At 46.2% G+C, this 17,443-nt stretch overlaps 1 protein-coding gene across 1 annotated transcript in view; it reads left to right on the top strand.

Moving 5' to 3' along the window:
- The window catches only part of LOC102865623 (chromosome unknown open reading frame, human C3orf70), a 112,388-nt gene extending 96,932 nt beyond the window's left edge, over nucleotides 1-15,456 (top strand). Inside the window, exon 2 of the mRNA XM_006884087.1 lies at nucleotides 14,899-15,456. Coding sequence (XP_006884149.1) covers nucleotides 14,899-15,455 — 557 coding nt within the window. The 3' untranslated portion in view covers nucleotide 15,456. The remainder of the gene's footprint in view (nucleotides 1-14,898) is intronic.
- Nucleotides 15,457-17,443: the final 1,987 nt, after the last annotated feature.

Genomic DNA, 17,443 nt, shown 5'->3' with positions numbered 1-17,443 from the left:
TCATGTTTGGGAGGGTGGAGGGACAGAGCAAGAGGGGAAGACCCTCTATGAGGTGGATTGATTCAGTGACTGGGGTAATTGGGATGGGTGCCTCGGAGGCTGTGCGATTGGCACAGGATAGAGCAGGGTTTAGGGCTGTTGTACATAGGGTCGATAAGATGGCACATAACAACAACAAGAACAACAACAGCATATTCAGCACTCTTCTGCAACACCATGACTTAGAGGCATCAGTTCTTCTTCTGCCATCCTTATTCATTGCACAACTTTCAGATGCATAGAATGTAATAGAATATACAATGGCAAACCGCCAGATGGACCCTATCTTTAAACTGACAGTGTAGGTCTTTAGCACTTTGGAAAGATCCTTGACAGCAGATGCTCCCAATGCAACACGTCTTTTGATTTCTTTACTGTTGTTACCATGGATGTTGATTGCGAATCCAGGTCAAATAAAATTGTTGACAACTTGAGTTTTTTTTCTCCATCTGTCTTGATGTTGCCTGTTGTTCCAAGGGTGAGGATTTTTGTTTTCTTGATGTTGGGATGTACTCTATATTGAAGGCTATCATCTTGATCTTCAGTGTTTCAAATCTTTAAGTTACAAGTTGTTAAACTACTTGCCTTAGCATTGGGGGAAGAATGATCAAAGGAAGGACAAAGATAAACCTGTACAAGATGCTTACTTGCCATCAGAGCAGCACAAGTAAAATTTCTTAGGCTAAATATTATTTGATTCAAAATGGAATTTAATTTAGATCTGGGAAGCCATTTCAGGCATACCAAATGCCTAAGTGTTGGAGTTTGCTTGTACAGCATTAATTATTGATCAAGTAATATTCAAGTAGCCAAGATAGTGTTCTTTAAGTAAATAGGGTTTATAATGCATTCTTTGAAATTCTGCTTCATTAATATTAAATGTAATTGTTTAAATTAATTTGTTATCAGACTTTTCATTTTAAACATGTAAATAATGATAGCAATTAAATATGTAACATTTAACCCACTGCTCTCCAGCTGATTCTGTCTTAGTGACCTACCAGTTTCTGAGGCTCTAAATGCCTTAGCTTCCTCCTACAAAGGAGCAGATGGATTCATACTGCCCACCTTTCAGTTAGCAACTCAACACTTAACCCACCACTAATAGTAGCTTCTAGATGCATGAGTTATTTCATTTCTCTGCATAATGCTTAGATTTTCCTATAGACAAGTAAAACATGCACTGAAATTACACTTTAATCATTGTTACTGAATTAGTTTGCTCACGAGATAGAAACAACAGAGTGGGTTAAACAGTGGGAGCATTTTATATAATTATTAAAAACCAATGAGTAACTAAAATACAAGGGGACTCTATATGGCTTCCTGACCCTCAGGGGGAGAACACCTGAGAAAGGGCATAACAGGGAGGAGGCCACATCCTCAAGGCTGGGATTCTGACTAGATTAGAAACTGTGGAATTCAGCCCATGGAATAGCAAAGACATTTGCTGGTTCTCCGGGCGGGACTGATCAGCAATTGCTGTGAAAGCAGAAATCATGTCTCTGGAGTGCAGGCAGGGTGCAGGCAATCAGCTACTAAAGGTGTGGGCGGGTTGAGGGAGCAGGAGGCCTTCAGAGCACTGGTTTCTATGTGGGAAGGGATACTGCCACCAGGTCAGGCCAAGATTGCGAGGCCACCAATGTCTTGGGATGTGGCTTTGGCGGAAGTTCACCAGATGTCCTCTGTCCATCACCTGCTTCCACCATACAGGGGTCAACAGCAGAGAGCCCTTTCCTCCTGCAGTGTCCCCCCAGCAGAATCTGCTGAGAAAGCTCAACACTGGACTTGCCGTAAAGGTAAGGTGCTTGAAGGAGCATGGCTCACTATGGCAAAGTGTGGAGCTGAGGGGCAAAACCTACCACAGTCAGTCTCTTCTGTGGACTGATTCACTCCATAGATTTCCCTACAACCCAATTAATATGAGAGAAGCAGTCAAGAACAAAGCCTTATGTTGAGTTTTGGTACCGTTATCTGAGCCTCCTTGTCCCCATTCAGGAGTAGTGAAATTGGCAGTGAATTATAGACACTATTTAACCCATAGGGAGACTCATCAATAACCTGTGTTATGCAGATGACACAACGTGCTTGCTGAAAGTGAGAAGGCCTTAAAGCACCTGTTGCAGAAGATCAAGGAATGCAGCCTTTAGTATGGATAACATCTCAATGTCAAGAAAACAAAGATTCTTAGCACTGGACAAGATCGTGTTTTCCTTACACCAGTATCATTTTGGATGGAGAGGAGATTGAAATTGTCAGCAGCTTCATCTTTCTCTGATCCACAATTAACAGTCTTGGTACAAGCAGTTAGGAAATCAGGAGATGTTTTGCATTGGGAAAACCTGTGGTTAGGGACCTCTCAGTGATGTCAGTTTGAGGACTAAGGTGCATCTGATTGAGGCCATGGTCTTTCCAGTCATTTGCTATACATATGAGAGCAGGACAGTGAATAGTGACGACAGAAGAATTGACACCTTTGAGCTGTGGTGTTGGAGAAGAGCATGGAACATGCCATGGACAGCCAGGAGAACAAACCAATATGTCTTGAAGAGGGTGCAGCTGGAGTGCTCTTTGGAGGCAAGGATGATGAGGCTTTGCCTCACATACTTTGGACATGTTGCTAGGAGGGGCTATTCCTTGGAGAGGGACATGATGTTGGGAAGGGTGGAGGGTCAGTGAAGAAGAGGAAGACCCTCGACCAAGTGGATTGACATGGTGACTGCCCCATTGGGCTCTAGTGTGTCAGGAAGAGTAAAGATGGCGCAGGACAGAACAGGTTTCAGATCTGTTGTCACAGGGTCGCTATGAGTTGTACTGGACACAACTTCACCTAACGACAACAACAGCACCCCTAAACTCTCAGAATCCCTAGTGCTATTCAAGTACCTAATGTACCTAGTGGGGGAGGACATTAGGTGCTTGGTTACTAACCAAATCTTGAAATCTGCTGCCAGAGAGAAAGGTGTGTAGTCTCCTCTCATAGAGATTACAGCCGTGGATGCCCAGGAATGTCTCCATGACTCGGAATTGACTCAGTGGCAGTGGGTTTTTGGGTTTTGACCTTAAAACTCTGGATTCCATAGTAGTAATGATTCTGAAATTGGTTGACCCAACCACAGATCCTAGAGAAACATAAGGTAATTATTCAAATTGAGATAATAAAAAAATATAAGTGCATTTACTTTGTGTCATATAACAAACTCAAAATCATTAACATCAAGGTGCAGCCAAGTCATGGCTGACCGTCGAGTGGGTTTTCAGAGGCTGTAAATCGCACGGGAGGAGATTGTTCATCTCCCTGCTGAGGAGCCGAGGTGGCCAGGCCCGACCTTTGTGTTAGCAGTGGAACTCCCTAGAGACTCGGCCTCAGAAAATAGAAGGAAATGAAACTCCTGTACATAAATGTTAGATCACTTGACTTTAAATTGCATCTCATTGATATTTAGCGTGTGTTTCATTTTTGTTTTGACTTGGTATTCAGAAAAACGAAGTTCCAGAATGCCATTTTGGTTGGTATAATTCTCAAAATGCAGTCCTTGAATGATGCACAGTAGTGTTTCCTATAAAAATAACCTTTAACAAAGATAACAACTTAAAAAATTCAATGAATGTCTACAGAGCCCCTGATGCTAAGTCTCTAAGGCATAGATACTTTAGCCGCGTCAAGATCGTGTTTTCCTTACACCAGACAGACTGGTGTTCTGTTCTTGGGATTTTCCGAACTTCCCGTGCTCTCGTCATTAATAGGTGTGACAGGTGTCTTATACGGCTTTCTAGCATGCGTCCATCCGCAGTATCTGCCCTTTAGATCTCTGATGACTCGTTTAGGGGGCTGTGTCTGCATAGTTATCACTATTCCTTCAGAGGCCACACCTCACTGGCAGTTTGAATCCATGAGTGGCTGTGCTGAGGGAAAGGATGAGCAATCTCCTCCTGTGTGGTTTACAGCCTCAGAAACCCAGGGGAGGGTCAGCTCTGTGTTGGTTCCAAGGTGACACAGTGACTTTGAGCTCTGAATAAGGTGTTTGCTCTCTGCCGACTGTCTGACAGCATGCTAGTGAAATAGCAGAACACTGCCGCCCGAGTCATCGTATTCCAGGTTCACCACATTCGCTGCCTCCCCTAGGAAGTGCCTTTGTTTGCAAAAGGCCCCTCCACTCTCCGCCCCCCACCCCCCCCCAACCCAACACACACAGTGTTAGGATTCTCTTGTCCAGTCTGATAATTTAGCCCGTGAACTGGTGACAGAGACAGGCAGGAGCTGAAATGGTCTCCTGACATGCTCAAATGATAAAAGCTTGTTATTTGAAAAGAAAAAAGCCAAACCAACAGAGATCATGACTTGTACCATTAATGTCCGTCTTTAGCTGAGAAGGGGTACTGCGCACACAGCTTCTCTCACCTCATCAGGGCACTTGCTCCAGCAGTCAGCCGCGTTCCCGTCTGTTCTCTCCCCTCCATCACGCTTCTCCGAGTGTTTCCCTGCACGGCAAATTGCAGACACTTAATAAATACTGGCTGGGACTCTGCGTGCGCTGTCAGCAGCCATTCTGTTCTTTTCAACATATGGTTTTCATGCTCCATCCCACCCCTAGTGACCCGTTCCTGGAAGAAGGCTCCCTCATCTCCCTTTACTAACCAATTACTGAATTACACCAGCTCTGCCGAACAGCTCCACGTAGATAAGAAACGCTTTCCACGTTGGATGGAAGGAGTTCAGACATGTTTGCAGGAAGAAGCCCTGTCCAGCCCTCCAAAGAAACTAGGAGCCTCAGAGAATTCTCCTTCTCTGCTCCGCCACCACCTCCAGTGCCGTCTCATCTCCCTTTACTAACCAATTACTGAATTACACCAGCTCTGCCGAACAGCTCCACGTAGATAAGAAACGCTTTCCACGTTGGATGGAAGGAGTTCAGACATGTTTGCAGGAAGAAGCCCTGTCCAGCCCTCCAAAGAAACTAGGAGCCTCAGAGAATTCTCCTTCTCTGCTCCGCCACCACCTCCAGTGCCGTCTTCCTAAACTGAATTTGCTGGCCCTAGAAGGGACCCTGTAACCTGTGTGTTTGTCTGCAGGCTCAAGGGGTCCCACTGTGCGGGTGTAGTCAGTGAGGCCTCTTACTGCAGCAGACCTCACTAGGGTGTTGTGGGGGGTGTGTCCAGGTGAGTGGGGTTGAGACTAGGCTCTGTTACCATAGGGTGGGGTAACCACACCCACCGTTGCCTCTGTAGTTTTTCACAAGGCGTTTTCACTTGGTTTTGTGCAGCTCATCACTCTTTTTCCATTTACATTCCACGTTTCTGAGGAGCCATTTCCAGCGCTTGCAGCCGTCACGCTTCCCCCTGAACTGCTGCACCCTGGACAGCCTATACCTCCTGATTTCTTACTAATCTTTCCTCTGTGTGTCTGGTGGCTTGTGTGACTCAAACTGGATTCTTGAAGGAGTGCATTTTACATTTCCCTTTTCCCTTAGTCATTTGCTGTTACTTGTTAAGATAGACAAGAGTTTGTTACATATATGTATCTCTTAGCCATAAAACTTCAGGTTGGACTTGACTTTGAGGAGCTCTAGTGGTAAGAAGCTGCAATCCCAAAGGCATGTTGTTAAAATCCACTGGCTGCTCTGCAGGAGAGGGATGGGCAGTCTCTTCCTGTGTGGTTAAGTGCCTCTGAAAATCTACTGGAGGGTCAGCTATGAATTAGTTCTGACTTGACAGCAAAGACAGCAAACAACAAGAAGAAGCAGGGTTAGAGCTCTGGTGGCCTAGTCGGTCAAGTATTGTCCTGCTAACCTAAAATTACTTGGTTCGGATCACCAGCTTCTCCACAGAAAGAAAAAATATGAGGAATCTCCTCCCATATAATTGAAAGCCTCTAAAAACCCTCTGGGGGATCAACAAGAAGTCAGCTCCATCTCCGTGGCCATGACATTGACTTCTCTTTTAAAGCAAGGTTATAGGGAGCTCTGGTGGCCTAGTGATAAGGAGCTGTGCTGCCAGCCCAGAGGCAGGTGGTTTGAATCAGCTGCTCTACGGGGAGAGGTAGACGATCTCTCCTGTGGTTTACAGTATCTGAAGACCTGCTGGAGGGTGTAGGTCCCGACTAGATGGCCGTGAGTGTAATGAGGTTATATATGCTGTCAAGGAGACTGTGACTCATAGTGACCCTATAAACAACAGATATGTGCATATAAGCAGTCTCCTCCCTTTTTTACTTACAGCCACAGTGACCCAGTGGGAGGGGGAGTCCTATGAGTTGGACTGTCGAGTGCTTATATGCAAGAAAGATAGAGTGCACGAGCTTTCATTATTTTTCTCTTCAGATTGTTACGTGCCATCGAGTTACCTGCCACTCATAGTGACCCCACGTACATTAGCTCTGAACTCTGCCCTATCCTGAGCCTATATAATCATCTCTGATAGACTTAACCCCATTGCTTCAGTCACTGAGTCAATTCATCTCATCCTCATTCTTCCTCTCTTGCACCATCCCTCTACCCTTCCAAGCATGATATCCTTCTCCATGACTGGTCCCCCCTGGCCACATGCCCAAAGTATGTGAGATAGAGCCTCAAAATACTTACCTTCAACGAGCAGCCTGATTTCACCCTCTCCAGAACAGAAGTGTTTGTTCTCCTTGCAGTCCATGGTATATTCATACTTTTCTCCAGCACCACAATTCAGAGGCATCAATCCTGTCATCCTTAGTTATTGTTCAGCTCTCTGATACATAGCAAGTAAATGTGAAGACTATTACCTGGATCATGTATACCTTAGTCTCTACAGTGACATCATTGCTCTTCAGTACTATAGCGTGGTTCCTGACAGCTGACTTTCCCAGTGCAATTTGTCTTTTGATTTCTTCACTGCTGGTGCTAGGAGTGTTGATTGTGGGGTCAAGCAAGCTGAAGTTATCAACAGTCTCAATCTCTTCTCTGTCCATCATGAAGCTGCCAATTTGCCCTTCGGTGAGAATTTTTGTCTTCTTGATGTTGAGCTTCAATCTGTATTGAAGACTATGGTCCTTGATCTTCTGCAGCAAATGCCTCACATCCTCTTCTGTTTCAGCAAGCAAGGTTTTGTCATCTCTTCAGATTGTTGTTGTTGTTGTTATGTGCCATCAAGTCACTTGCGACTCATAGTGACCCTATATACAAGAGCCCTAAACCCTGTTCAATCCTGTGCCAACCCCGCTGTCTCAAACACGCTCATTCCTACCACTCCATTCTCAGAATCAATCCATCTCATCGAGGGTCTTCCTCTCCTGCACCGTCCCTCCACTCTCCCAAACATTATGTCCCTCTCCAAGGACCAGTCCCTCCTTGCAACATGCCCAGAGTATGTCAGATGAAGCCTCAGAATCTTTGCCCCCAAGAAGCATTCTGGCTTCATCCTCTCCAGGGCAAACCTGTTTGTTCTCCTAGCAGTCCATGGTATATTCAACACTCTTCTCCAGCACCACAGCTCAAAGGCATCAATTCTCTTTCTATCATCCCTACTCAGTGTCCAACTATCTGATGCATAGCACGTAATTGCAAAGACTATAGCCTGAATCAGGCGCACCTTAGTCTCCAGCCTGACGTCATTGCTCTTCAGTGCTCTTGAGAGGCCCCTCACAGCTGACTTTCCCAATGCAATTTGTCTCCTAATTTCCTGGCAGCTGTTACCAAGAGTGTTGACATAGAACCAAGTAAACTAAAACTGGTAACTATCTCAATCTCTTTACTATCCATAATGATGCTGCCAGTTGGCTCAGTGGTGAGAATCTTTGTTTTCTTGATGTTGAGCTTCAATCCATATAGGAGCCTGCAGTCCTTGACCTTCTGCAGCAAGCACTTCAGGTCCTCCTCAGTTTCAGCAAGCAGACCAGCGTCGTGAATGTGGTAAAAAACTCTTCGTAGCACTTAGTGAAATGCTATTTTAAGGCAGGTCTCACTGTATACATGGCCCATCCTTCACAGTGTAAAAACCATGACAGGAGAGTGTAGATCAGAGACCTTCTATCTTGAGAGGCTCCTGCTCCATGCAGATGGTTTGGTGGTACTTTCTTCCACTTCCTCCCAGATCTATGCATGCCCATGAGGAGGTTCAGGTCTGTTGAGTGCTTTGAACCAACTCTTCAACTCTTTCTAAACACATACAATAAGAAAGGCAGATAGAAATGAAAGAGCCAATCTGATCATGCCAGTTCTCTTCTTAAAACTGTGTGATGATATTCTCCAGTCTGAGAGAAAATCCCCAGCCCTTAACCTGGGCTCTCAGATGCTGCCTGGCTGGTGCGTCCTCTTCATTGGGCTCAGCATCCTCTAGCTGTTCTGCCTCCTCTCTCCTCTTTCCCTGGATAATGTCCCCTCAGCCCTTAAGTGATGTATCCTCTTCTCAGCAATGTCGTCCCTGACACTCAGCCAAGCCAAGCATTCAAAAGTTAGGGTTGTTGTTGTTGTTGTTTTCCTGTTTGCTTTGGTGATAATATACAAGGCAAAACACATCAGTTCAACAGTCTCTCCATGTACAATTCAGAGACACTGGGTCCTTTCTTCCTCTCTGCCACCTTTTTTTACATCCTTTTCCTAATAGTTTCACCATCATCCACACAAACCCACCGCCTCCTAAGCTCCTTTTGCCTTCCAAGTAGCAGCTGTTGATTTTATCTCATTTAGGTAATTCTTGAAGAGAGCACAGTGTCAAGGTGGATATTCTTTTCTGATTACCTGTTGTTTGGGTTAAAGATGATTTCAGGGGATAGTTTCTGTTTAAGATTGAAAGATTTCTTTAGGGCAGTAATTTTGGGGAAGAATTTAGCTTTAGCTGCTCCAGCAAATCTGCATTCACTGAGAACCAGATAAAATTTCTAATCACTGACTGATTTTGCTTTTTCTTCCTGCCCTTTTGCTACTCACTTTTGGAGATTTGCACTTAACCTGCCTTCTTGTGACTTACTATTGTTTGTGTGTCCTCTTCTAGAGTGTAAACTCTAGGAGGCAGGACATGGCTCTCTTTTGCTTGCTATTTGGACATGATATGTTAGCTATTAATATGTGCTTAGCACAGGAAATGATTAGTTTGAAAAACTGAATGACAGGAGATAAGGAAGTGGATGGTAGGGCTTGAGAATGAGGGCAGTGGGGTGGCTGAAAGCTGTGGCCCAGTCAGGGTGTAGCAGAGACTCAGGAAGATTTGGTCACAGGCTGGCAGTGCTAATCAAACGATGACCTTTGAACACCTTGAACGCCCCTCCAGTGCCTGGAAATCTCCAGTCATTCTTGACTATCAATATAAACAACAACAAAAATGGAATGTTTACATTGAATCAATGCTTTAAAACTATTTCTATTTTAAACATTCTAATATAATTAACCACTTTTTACATCAAAGAGAACCTGGGAATAATAATAATTTTTGTTCTTTCGTGATTGACTTACTCAGTGTGATGACTTCAGTAGCATGTGTAAAAAAAAAAATACAATGAATGAATGGAAATCCAAAATCTCTGTAAGTGTTCATTAAAATTATTAAAATAAAATCTAAAAAAAACCCCTCTATTTATTTTTCTGCCCAATTAGTGTTCCAGCATGTGTGTGCCCACCTTTTTTGTTCATCCAGTCATCCACTCATGGGCATTTAGACTATTGTGAACTGTCCTACGGTGAACACTGGCGTCTTCAATCCCCTTCATTCCATCCTTACCAGCATTTAGCATTTTCTGATCTCTTTTCTTTAAGCTTATTTCATGTTACGACTTTTAAAATTACTTTTACAGCCATTTCCTTCACCCCTCTGGGGCATGGCTTCCAGCTTCCTGAGCTCACCTGGCTCACCCATTGATCAGCATCTTCTGCTTCATCAGCCTCTGTGAGGCCATCGTCATGGTGCAAGCTGGCTAGACTCCTAGAGACTGCGGTGAGGGGTGGCCTGACGGAGCCCTGGAGACAGAGCCAGAGTTAAAGGTTCTGCTTACTGGATGATTGAAGGAAGGGCTGACTGTTGTGAGACTGACCTTGCTGCGTCATTGAGGAGGCCAGAAGCTACTTGCATTTGTGTTGCTGGACTGAACCTGGACTTTCAAGTCTTTTATTTTATTTTAATGAAAGTTTTCAGAGACTTAGGGATTCCAGTCTTTCATTGTTGTACTTTTCTCCCTATCCACTCCCACCCCCAACAATTCACTCTGCTCCTTGAAAAGAAAAAGAAAAACCTCTTTCATTGTTATGCAATCCCTCCCCACCAAATCCACTCCACTGTGTAGCCTTCACTCTGGACTTCTGTAATGACAAGAATACCCATTCATATATCCCTTTTAAACAGTTTTCTGCCTCATCTGTTTCAATGCAGTATACATCATTGTTCCCCTTCTTTTCTGCCTTCCCTCAACCCCGATGTCAGTCCCATTTTACAACAGTGGCACTATGCAATATTTGTCCTTTTGTGACTGAGATATTCCACTCAGCATAATGTCCTCCAGGGTCACCCATTTTGTATAATATTTCATGAGTTCCTTGTTTTTCAATGCTGCATAGTATTTCATTGTGTGAATATACAAGAGCTTCTCCATCCATTCATTTGTTGATGGACATCTGGCTTGTTTCCAGCTCTTTGCTGTTGCAAAGCCACAGTAAACATGGGTGTGCATATATCTGCTTGGGTGGCAGTTATGGTTTCTTTAAGGTAAATTCCCAGTAGTGTAATTGCTGGATCAAATGTTATCTCTATTTGCAACTTTTTGAGAAAGTGCCATACTGCCTTCCATAGTGGTTACACCATTTTATACTCCCACCAACAGTGAGTAAGGGTTCCAGTTTCTCCACAACCTCGCCAGCATTTGATGTTTGCTGTTCTGTTAAATTTTGCTATTCTTACTGGTGTCAGATGATATCTCATACTTGTTGTCCACCCCTCTTTTTTTCCCACCCCTCTTTCTTAAGACATTATCTGAACTAACTGAAGAATTGTCTCTTGCTGTTAACCTGGCTTGGGATTGTTGTTCACTCAGTTTGGACTTTCACTGTGTGGTATATCCTTTGCCTTGTTTCCTTAACAAACCCAATGCCACAACCGTGAGTCATTGGCAACGCATACAGGACCCAGTGATTAGTGGAAGTAGGTGCAGGAGCTGGGGTGGGGGCACATTTCTGACCTTGTAGCTGTTTGGTCCTGTGGATGTTGTTGGTGGGGACTGTCACCTTGTAGAGTTAATTATGGTCACGCTCGTCCTTCCCCACCCTGCATGCACTTTCTGTACCCATGGCTGTGACTGACCTCGCTTGTTGTGCTTCTTGTGTGCATCTCCCTGGTGGAGAGTGATATTCAGCCTCTTTTCATGTTGTTTGGTGGCCATTTCATTGTCATCTTCTTTTGATGAACAAAAGTTACCAAAATTTTTTATGAAGTCCCATTTATTTATTTTGTGTCTTTATTATTATATTAGATACTCCTCTTTTTAAAGCCAGGTCTGATAGTGTTGCCTTTGTAAGGATTCTATTCAGTTTTCACATTTAGATCTTTAATCCACTTTTTAATATTTCTTTTTTTTAAAAAAAAATGTATACTGGTTTACTTACAAAGTTCATAAAGTGTTTCTGTGTATGGCTTGAGCACAGATCAAGCTTCATTTTTCTGCTTGTAGAAATCCACTTTCCCAACACTGTTTATGGAGGAGACTTCCTTCTTGCCCTTTCGAGAGGATTTCTGGCAGACAGGAATCAGCTGCTAGGATTCTTTCATAGCTGTGACAAGTGGGTCACTAATGCAAAAGCCTCCACCTCCGTGGCCAGAATGAACTTAATCAGCATCCTGCAATAAGCTTTACTTGAGTGCCTGCTGCCCACACCTTCCTGAACTCAGTAACCATCAGCATAATTGCCAGAAATAAAAAAAAGACCCAGGCCCTATCCCTTCCCTAACCCTGGCCGGAACCCGGCAGTGGGTTTGGAGGGAGCTTTTTCTGCCCCTTCAGGAGGCGTTCCTGTAGGGTCAGGGGCAGAGGTAACACGGCACCAAACCACTGCCAGCTGGCATCGAGTCCAGCTGCGTGCGACCCCCATGCTAGCTCTTAGCTCATTTGTACTCTGCCTGATAAGTAGTACTGCCCACTTTTACAGATAGCAGTGACGCTAACCTGGGGTATTTGCAGTATAATTCTCCAGCTCACTTGACTCCATTCTTCTCATTTATTTAGTGAATCCTAGAACTTGTGTGACACATGTCCAGGGTTTGCAGCAAACCTGGAAACACAAAAGCATAATCATTTCATTGTTCCTTTTCCACGCGTTTACATGCCAGAGTGAAGCAGAGCTGCTGTGGAGAACTTTGTCATTGTTGTCAGGTGCCATTGAATTGACTGTGATTCCTAGCGACCCTGGGAACAGCAGACTCGAACCTCGCACTGTCCTGTGCCATCCTCACAATCTCCACTAAGGGGTCTGGTTTTGGAGTAAGAGTCAGAAAACCAAAACCAGACCCACTGCCAGCGAGTCAGTTCTGACTCTGAAGCTCTGCTGGACAGAGTAGAGCTGCCCGTAGGATACCAAGGCTGGAAGGCTTTGCAGAAGTGGACAGACACCTCTTTCTCACGCAGGAGTCACAGAACTGAAGTAGACGTCACACGCAGGCCGAGTGATCATAATAGAAGCCTGTTTGTGGCATAACTTTTTACTCACATTTCTGATTTGCAGTTGCTATTTCTGCTAGGCTTGTTTAAAAACCTAACATCATGCTCAGAAGGGTGGAGGGACAGCTCAGGAGAGAAAGACCCCAGATGAGACAGACTGACAGTCACTGGGGCAATGGGGGTAGGTGTGTCAGGGTCAGGGAGACTGGCTCAGGACAGGGCAGGCTTCAGAGCTGTTGTGCATAGGGTCACTTTGAGTCATAGGCAATTCGACAGCACGTAACAACCACCACCACTACAACCACAAGACATTTTGTGTTAAAATGTTATTCCTAACATAGAAGAATTTGCCATCTGACAGGAGCAGGTGTCTTGCACGAGCAGTGACTTGCAAATCAGAGCTTGTGAGAATGCCATGATCCGTGTTCTCAGTCAGGCGCTTTTGTTCCCCAGGGATATTTGGCAAAGTCTGGAGATGCGCTCACTTGTCACAGCTTGTAGAGGAGACAGCACTGGCATTTGGTGGACAGAGGCCAGAGGTGCACGGGACAGTCTCCTAAACAAAGAAGCTGGTAAAGAAATGTCAGTGTTGCTGAGGTTGAGGTTCCATGTCAGAGACATGTGCAGAAGATCTGGCACAAACTGACTGACGAGTCTGGACTCAATCAGGAGGCGCTCCGGAAAATGCCTCCCACTTGGGCACCAGCCATCCTTGGGTTTTCAGAGTTGTTAGTGGGCCGTTTGGTGGCTTGTTTGTTTGTTTTCTTTCCTTCCAGCTTTTTATTTTAAAATCACTCCAGACTTAAAGAGTGGGTAGTTTTCAGTTCTATTTCCTTAGCCCTCTGGAAGCTTGTTAAGGGTTTGTTGGATGAGGTAAAAGAGAAGAAGAAAGGGACCCATGAGGAGCTGACCCGTTTAGGTTTTGATACCAGGTGACCGAGAAACAATTGAGACACCCCAGGTTGGAGGAGAGGCCAGGAAATGAGCGGCTTGTGTTCCGAGAAGCAGCCCAGGGCCCTCCGTGTCCCCTGAGCCTGTACTTCCGTTTGATTGGGTCGATTAGAGCCAGTGGAACTCAGGGAGAAACCTCCTCATCGGCTCGTCCTTGGCTATTGATGAGCCTGCTGTCCTAAGAGAGGTCATGTCCACCCTGACCTTTACCCGGGCTTTGAGAGTGACCGGGACATGCTAGGCCAGCGATGACTGAAGACACACCTGCACACACATACGCATCCTGATGGACAATATCAAGGCCTTGGAACATGACGGCCTTCCATGATGCTAATGACAAGTTGACTATTCATCAGCTTTGTAATGAATATGTTAACGCATAATTAAAAATAAAACAGGAAATGATGGCATTATGTTACAGTTTGTGGGTTTAGCATACTACGTCACAGCCTTCCATGCTCCAGCAGGATTGGTGGGTTGGTTAAAGCTGTGTGAAATGAAGCTGTCCCACCCCGAGGAGCCCCTGGTGGGAAGGCTGCTGCCTGAACACTCGGCGTTCTGAACTCCCCGGCTTCACAGGGCAAAGGCGCAGCAGATTTGCGCTGTCCTGGGGGTCACTCACTGCTGACCCGCTCACTCTGACTCATAGTCACCGTCCCGTGGGCTTCCCAGGCTTCAGATAGATGTTCATGAGAGAAAACCGTCTACCTTTGCCCAGTGGAGCCACTGGTGCATTTTAGCAGTGGAGACTCGGGACCGCTGGTCAGCATGTTGTCCTACACGCTATGGATGACACGTTTGGAGGGGGACATCATGTTTGGAAACATAAAGGGTAAAGGAGAGGAAGACCCTCAAAGAGAGATAGGCGCGTGACTGCAGGGATGGGCTGAAAGCACAGCGGAGCTGTGGGGTGCGGGGTTAACCGGGGCTTTGATCTGTTACGCACAAGGTCATCAAGAGCTCAATTGGCCCAGTGGCACCTAACCACAGTAAGGCCACTGTGAGTCGGAATTTAACCTGAGACAGTGGGTTGGCCGCCCCCCACCTACCTTCTGAAGGCACTAGGAAAATGCGTAAACTAAGATTTATCAAGTGTTTTGTATTTCTTAGATGAAAACTGTTTTATACCGTACTTGTCTTCGTTTGATTCTAACAGGCTTGAGTGATTTGATTGCTAGTTTTGGGGACGTCACTCAGTATTTGTAAGGGAGCTCTGGGGCCTCACGAGGGCCTTGCGGATTAGGGTGAGGTGGTGACGCAGTGAGTGCTGTGGCAGAGTTCCAACCTCTCCTTTGTTCCCACAGGCAAGTACGTGTACCAGCCCATGACGCCGGTGGAGCGGCTCCCCAGCACCGAGATTCCCGCGCAGCCTCAGGGACCCACAAACACCATCCAGATCTCGGTGTCCCTCACGGAACACTTTCTCAAGTTCGCGTCCGCCTTCCAGCCGCCCCTGCCCCCGGATTCCCCGAGGTACTGCATGATCTCAGACCTCTTCATCGACAACTATCAGGTCAAGTGCATCAACGGCAAGATGTGCTACGTGCAGAAGCAGCAGGCCCCGCACCCGCACAGAACGAGCCCCGAGCGGGGCTCCGCACACGATGCCTTAATTCCAAAAGAGAGCAATACGCCAAAAATGGATCACTGCTCGTCCCCCTCGAGCTCGGAGGACTCGGGGATCAACGCGATCGGGGCCCACTACGTGGAGTCGTGTGACGAGGACACGGAGGAAGGTGCGGAGCTCAGCTCCGAGGAAGATTACAGCCCCGAGAGCAGCTGGGAGCCGGACGAGTGCACCCTCCTGTCCCCGTCGCAGTCCGACCTGGAGGTCATCGAGACCATCGAGACCACCGTGTGAGCCCCAGGCCGCCTGGCCGCGTCCACGCTGGGCGTCTGCACTTCTGTCTGAGGACCCCTCTTTCCAACACATGTTTTCTAACCCCCCTCACAAGCGTAGCAGCTCCACGTCTGCTGAGTAGGCCTCTCTTGAAGTAGTCTTCTAAGACCTCCTTTGTACTCTCAGTGTCTTTCTTTTGTATCTAGACTTCCTTTCTATGTAGCATCTGACGTCATGAGTTGTGACCCAGCCTTAATTTCACTGGGACTTTGAACGGGATGTAACAAGGATATAGTCTCATGGATCAGACCGAGGGCCCTCCCAGAGTCTGGGAGACAGTGCGGTGTTTCCTACAGAACCAGGCCATCACGGCAAAACTCTTGGGGTTCCAGGTGGCGAGCTGACAGACAGTCCTGCCAGCCACACCTGGAGGCTGCCCCCAGGTGGGCCCTGGGACACCAGTGGCCCCTCCCCGCCTCCCGCCACCTGAACTGGTCAGGGACAGGGTGTCCAGGGTGGTCCAGTGTCCCTCAGCTGACTTCGGGAGGTCACTGGAGGCCAGCTCTGCCCCTGCTTATGACCACTGTCCACAACTCTCTAGGCCCCGGGGCTGAGCTAGGCTTTCACTGAGAAGAGATGACATCTTTAACTTCATGCTCTGACCAGCTAAGCACCTCCCCTCCATGGGCTGAATTGACGCAGCCTGGCCCCTGACATGAAGGAGCCCACAGCCTGGCAAGGGGGACACACACAGGTTTCAGGATCCAGGGCAGGCACGAGGGCAGGGCAGGTGGGCTGATGGGGGGCAGCGGGCTGTCAGGGGGAGGCGGTGCAGCATATTAACTGGGCTGTTAGGTGGGTTCCCTAGCATTCCCCGTACTTTTCTTAATTGCTCTTCAAATCTGGGGAAAACTTTTAAGAAGTAATATAGCTGTTATATTTAGGAGGCAGCCACATCTGAAGTTTTAAGAAAAAAAATAATAGTTTTAGTTAGCATGGAAATGCTAAAGAAAGCAGTCCTTTAGGGATTAGGAATGAATCTAATAGGTTTGATTAATTCTGCTTCATTTGATTGTATGAAGCATTAGAATGATTTAGGTGAGAAATGGATTAGAATTCCGTGTGATGCATGGATTTTTATGCAAATGTAAGGCAGTTGCAATGGTTCACTGCTAAGCCAGGAGAAAATATTCTGTGTAATATTCACTCCAGTAATAGTCATGGTCTGCTATACAGGCCCTCACTCACACACCAAATAGTGGATAATTCTGAGTTGATATTAGCTCTCTTTAGAAATATATTCCTAATCTCCATTTGCATTGAGTATTCTCATGTGAGTTAGTTACCTGCCATTTCTCCAAATCTCCTGTCTGCCAGGCATAGCCAAAAGTCCAGGAAATTGGAACTGTGGTCTAATGAAGCTAGAGAGAAGCCCTTGGTAGCCTAGCTGTCCCCGACCAGATAATGTTACAAGCGTTGCTTACTAGTTGAAGAGATAAGAGACTTGCGTGTCTTCCTTGATGCCTCTGTGTGGCTCTCTCCACACACTGTCCCTAAGGCGCTCTGGTGGCTTAGTGGTAAGGAGTTGTGCTGCCAACCCAGAGGCGTTCAGTTTGAATCCACCAGTTGCTCCATGAGAGAAAGCTGGACGATCTCCTATCCTGGGATTGGCTGCCTCTGAAAACCTGGAGGCTCGGCTGTGAGTCAGTTCTAACTCAGCTGGGACATAGCAATTACTACACACCACTCCAGGAAGGTCCTCCTGTCATGGTTGTGTGTGGAGTTCAGTGATTCACAAGGACTCTTTGTTAGGTGCCAAAAATGTCCATAGGGTTTAAAAGCCAGAGTATGCATTTTGCTTTGAAAGCAGTATTAGTAAAAACTCTCTATGGTAGATGAGAATGCAGCATAAAATGTCTCCTCACTGACATTTAAAAGATCAACCAGTGTAACCAGAAGGGGGTTAGAGGAGTTCCAGATTGGGCAGGTGGAGGCTGGCGGGCCGAGGG

This window comes from Elephantulus edwardii, unplaced genomic scaffold, assembly GCF_000299155.1.
Source record: "Elephantulus edwardii isolate Elephantulus edwardi_28Jun2011 unplaced genomic scaffold, EleEdw1.0 scaffold00031, whole genome shotgun sequence".
Lineage (NCBI taxonomy): Eukaryota > Metazoa > Chordata > Mammalia > Macroscelidea > Macroscelididae > Elephantulus > Elephantulus edwardii.
This window is presented reverse-complemented; position numbering and strand designations above follow the sequence as displayed.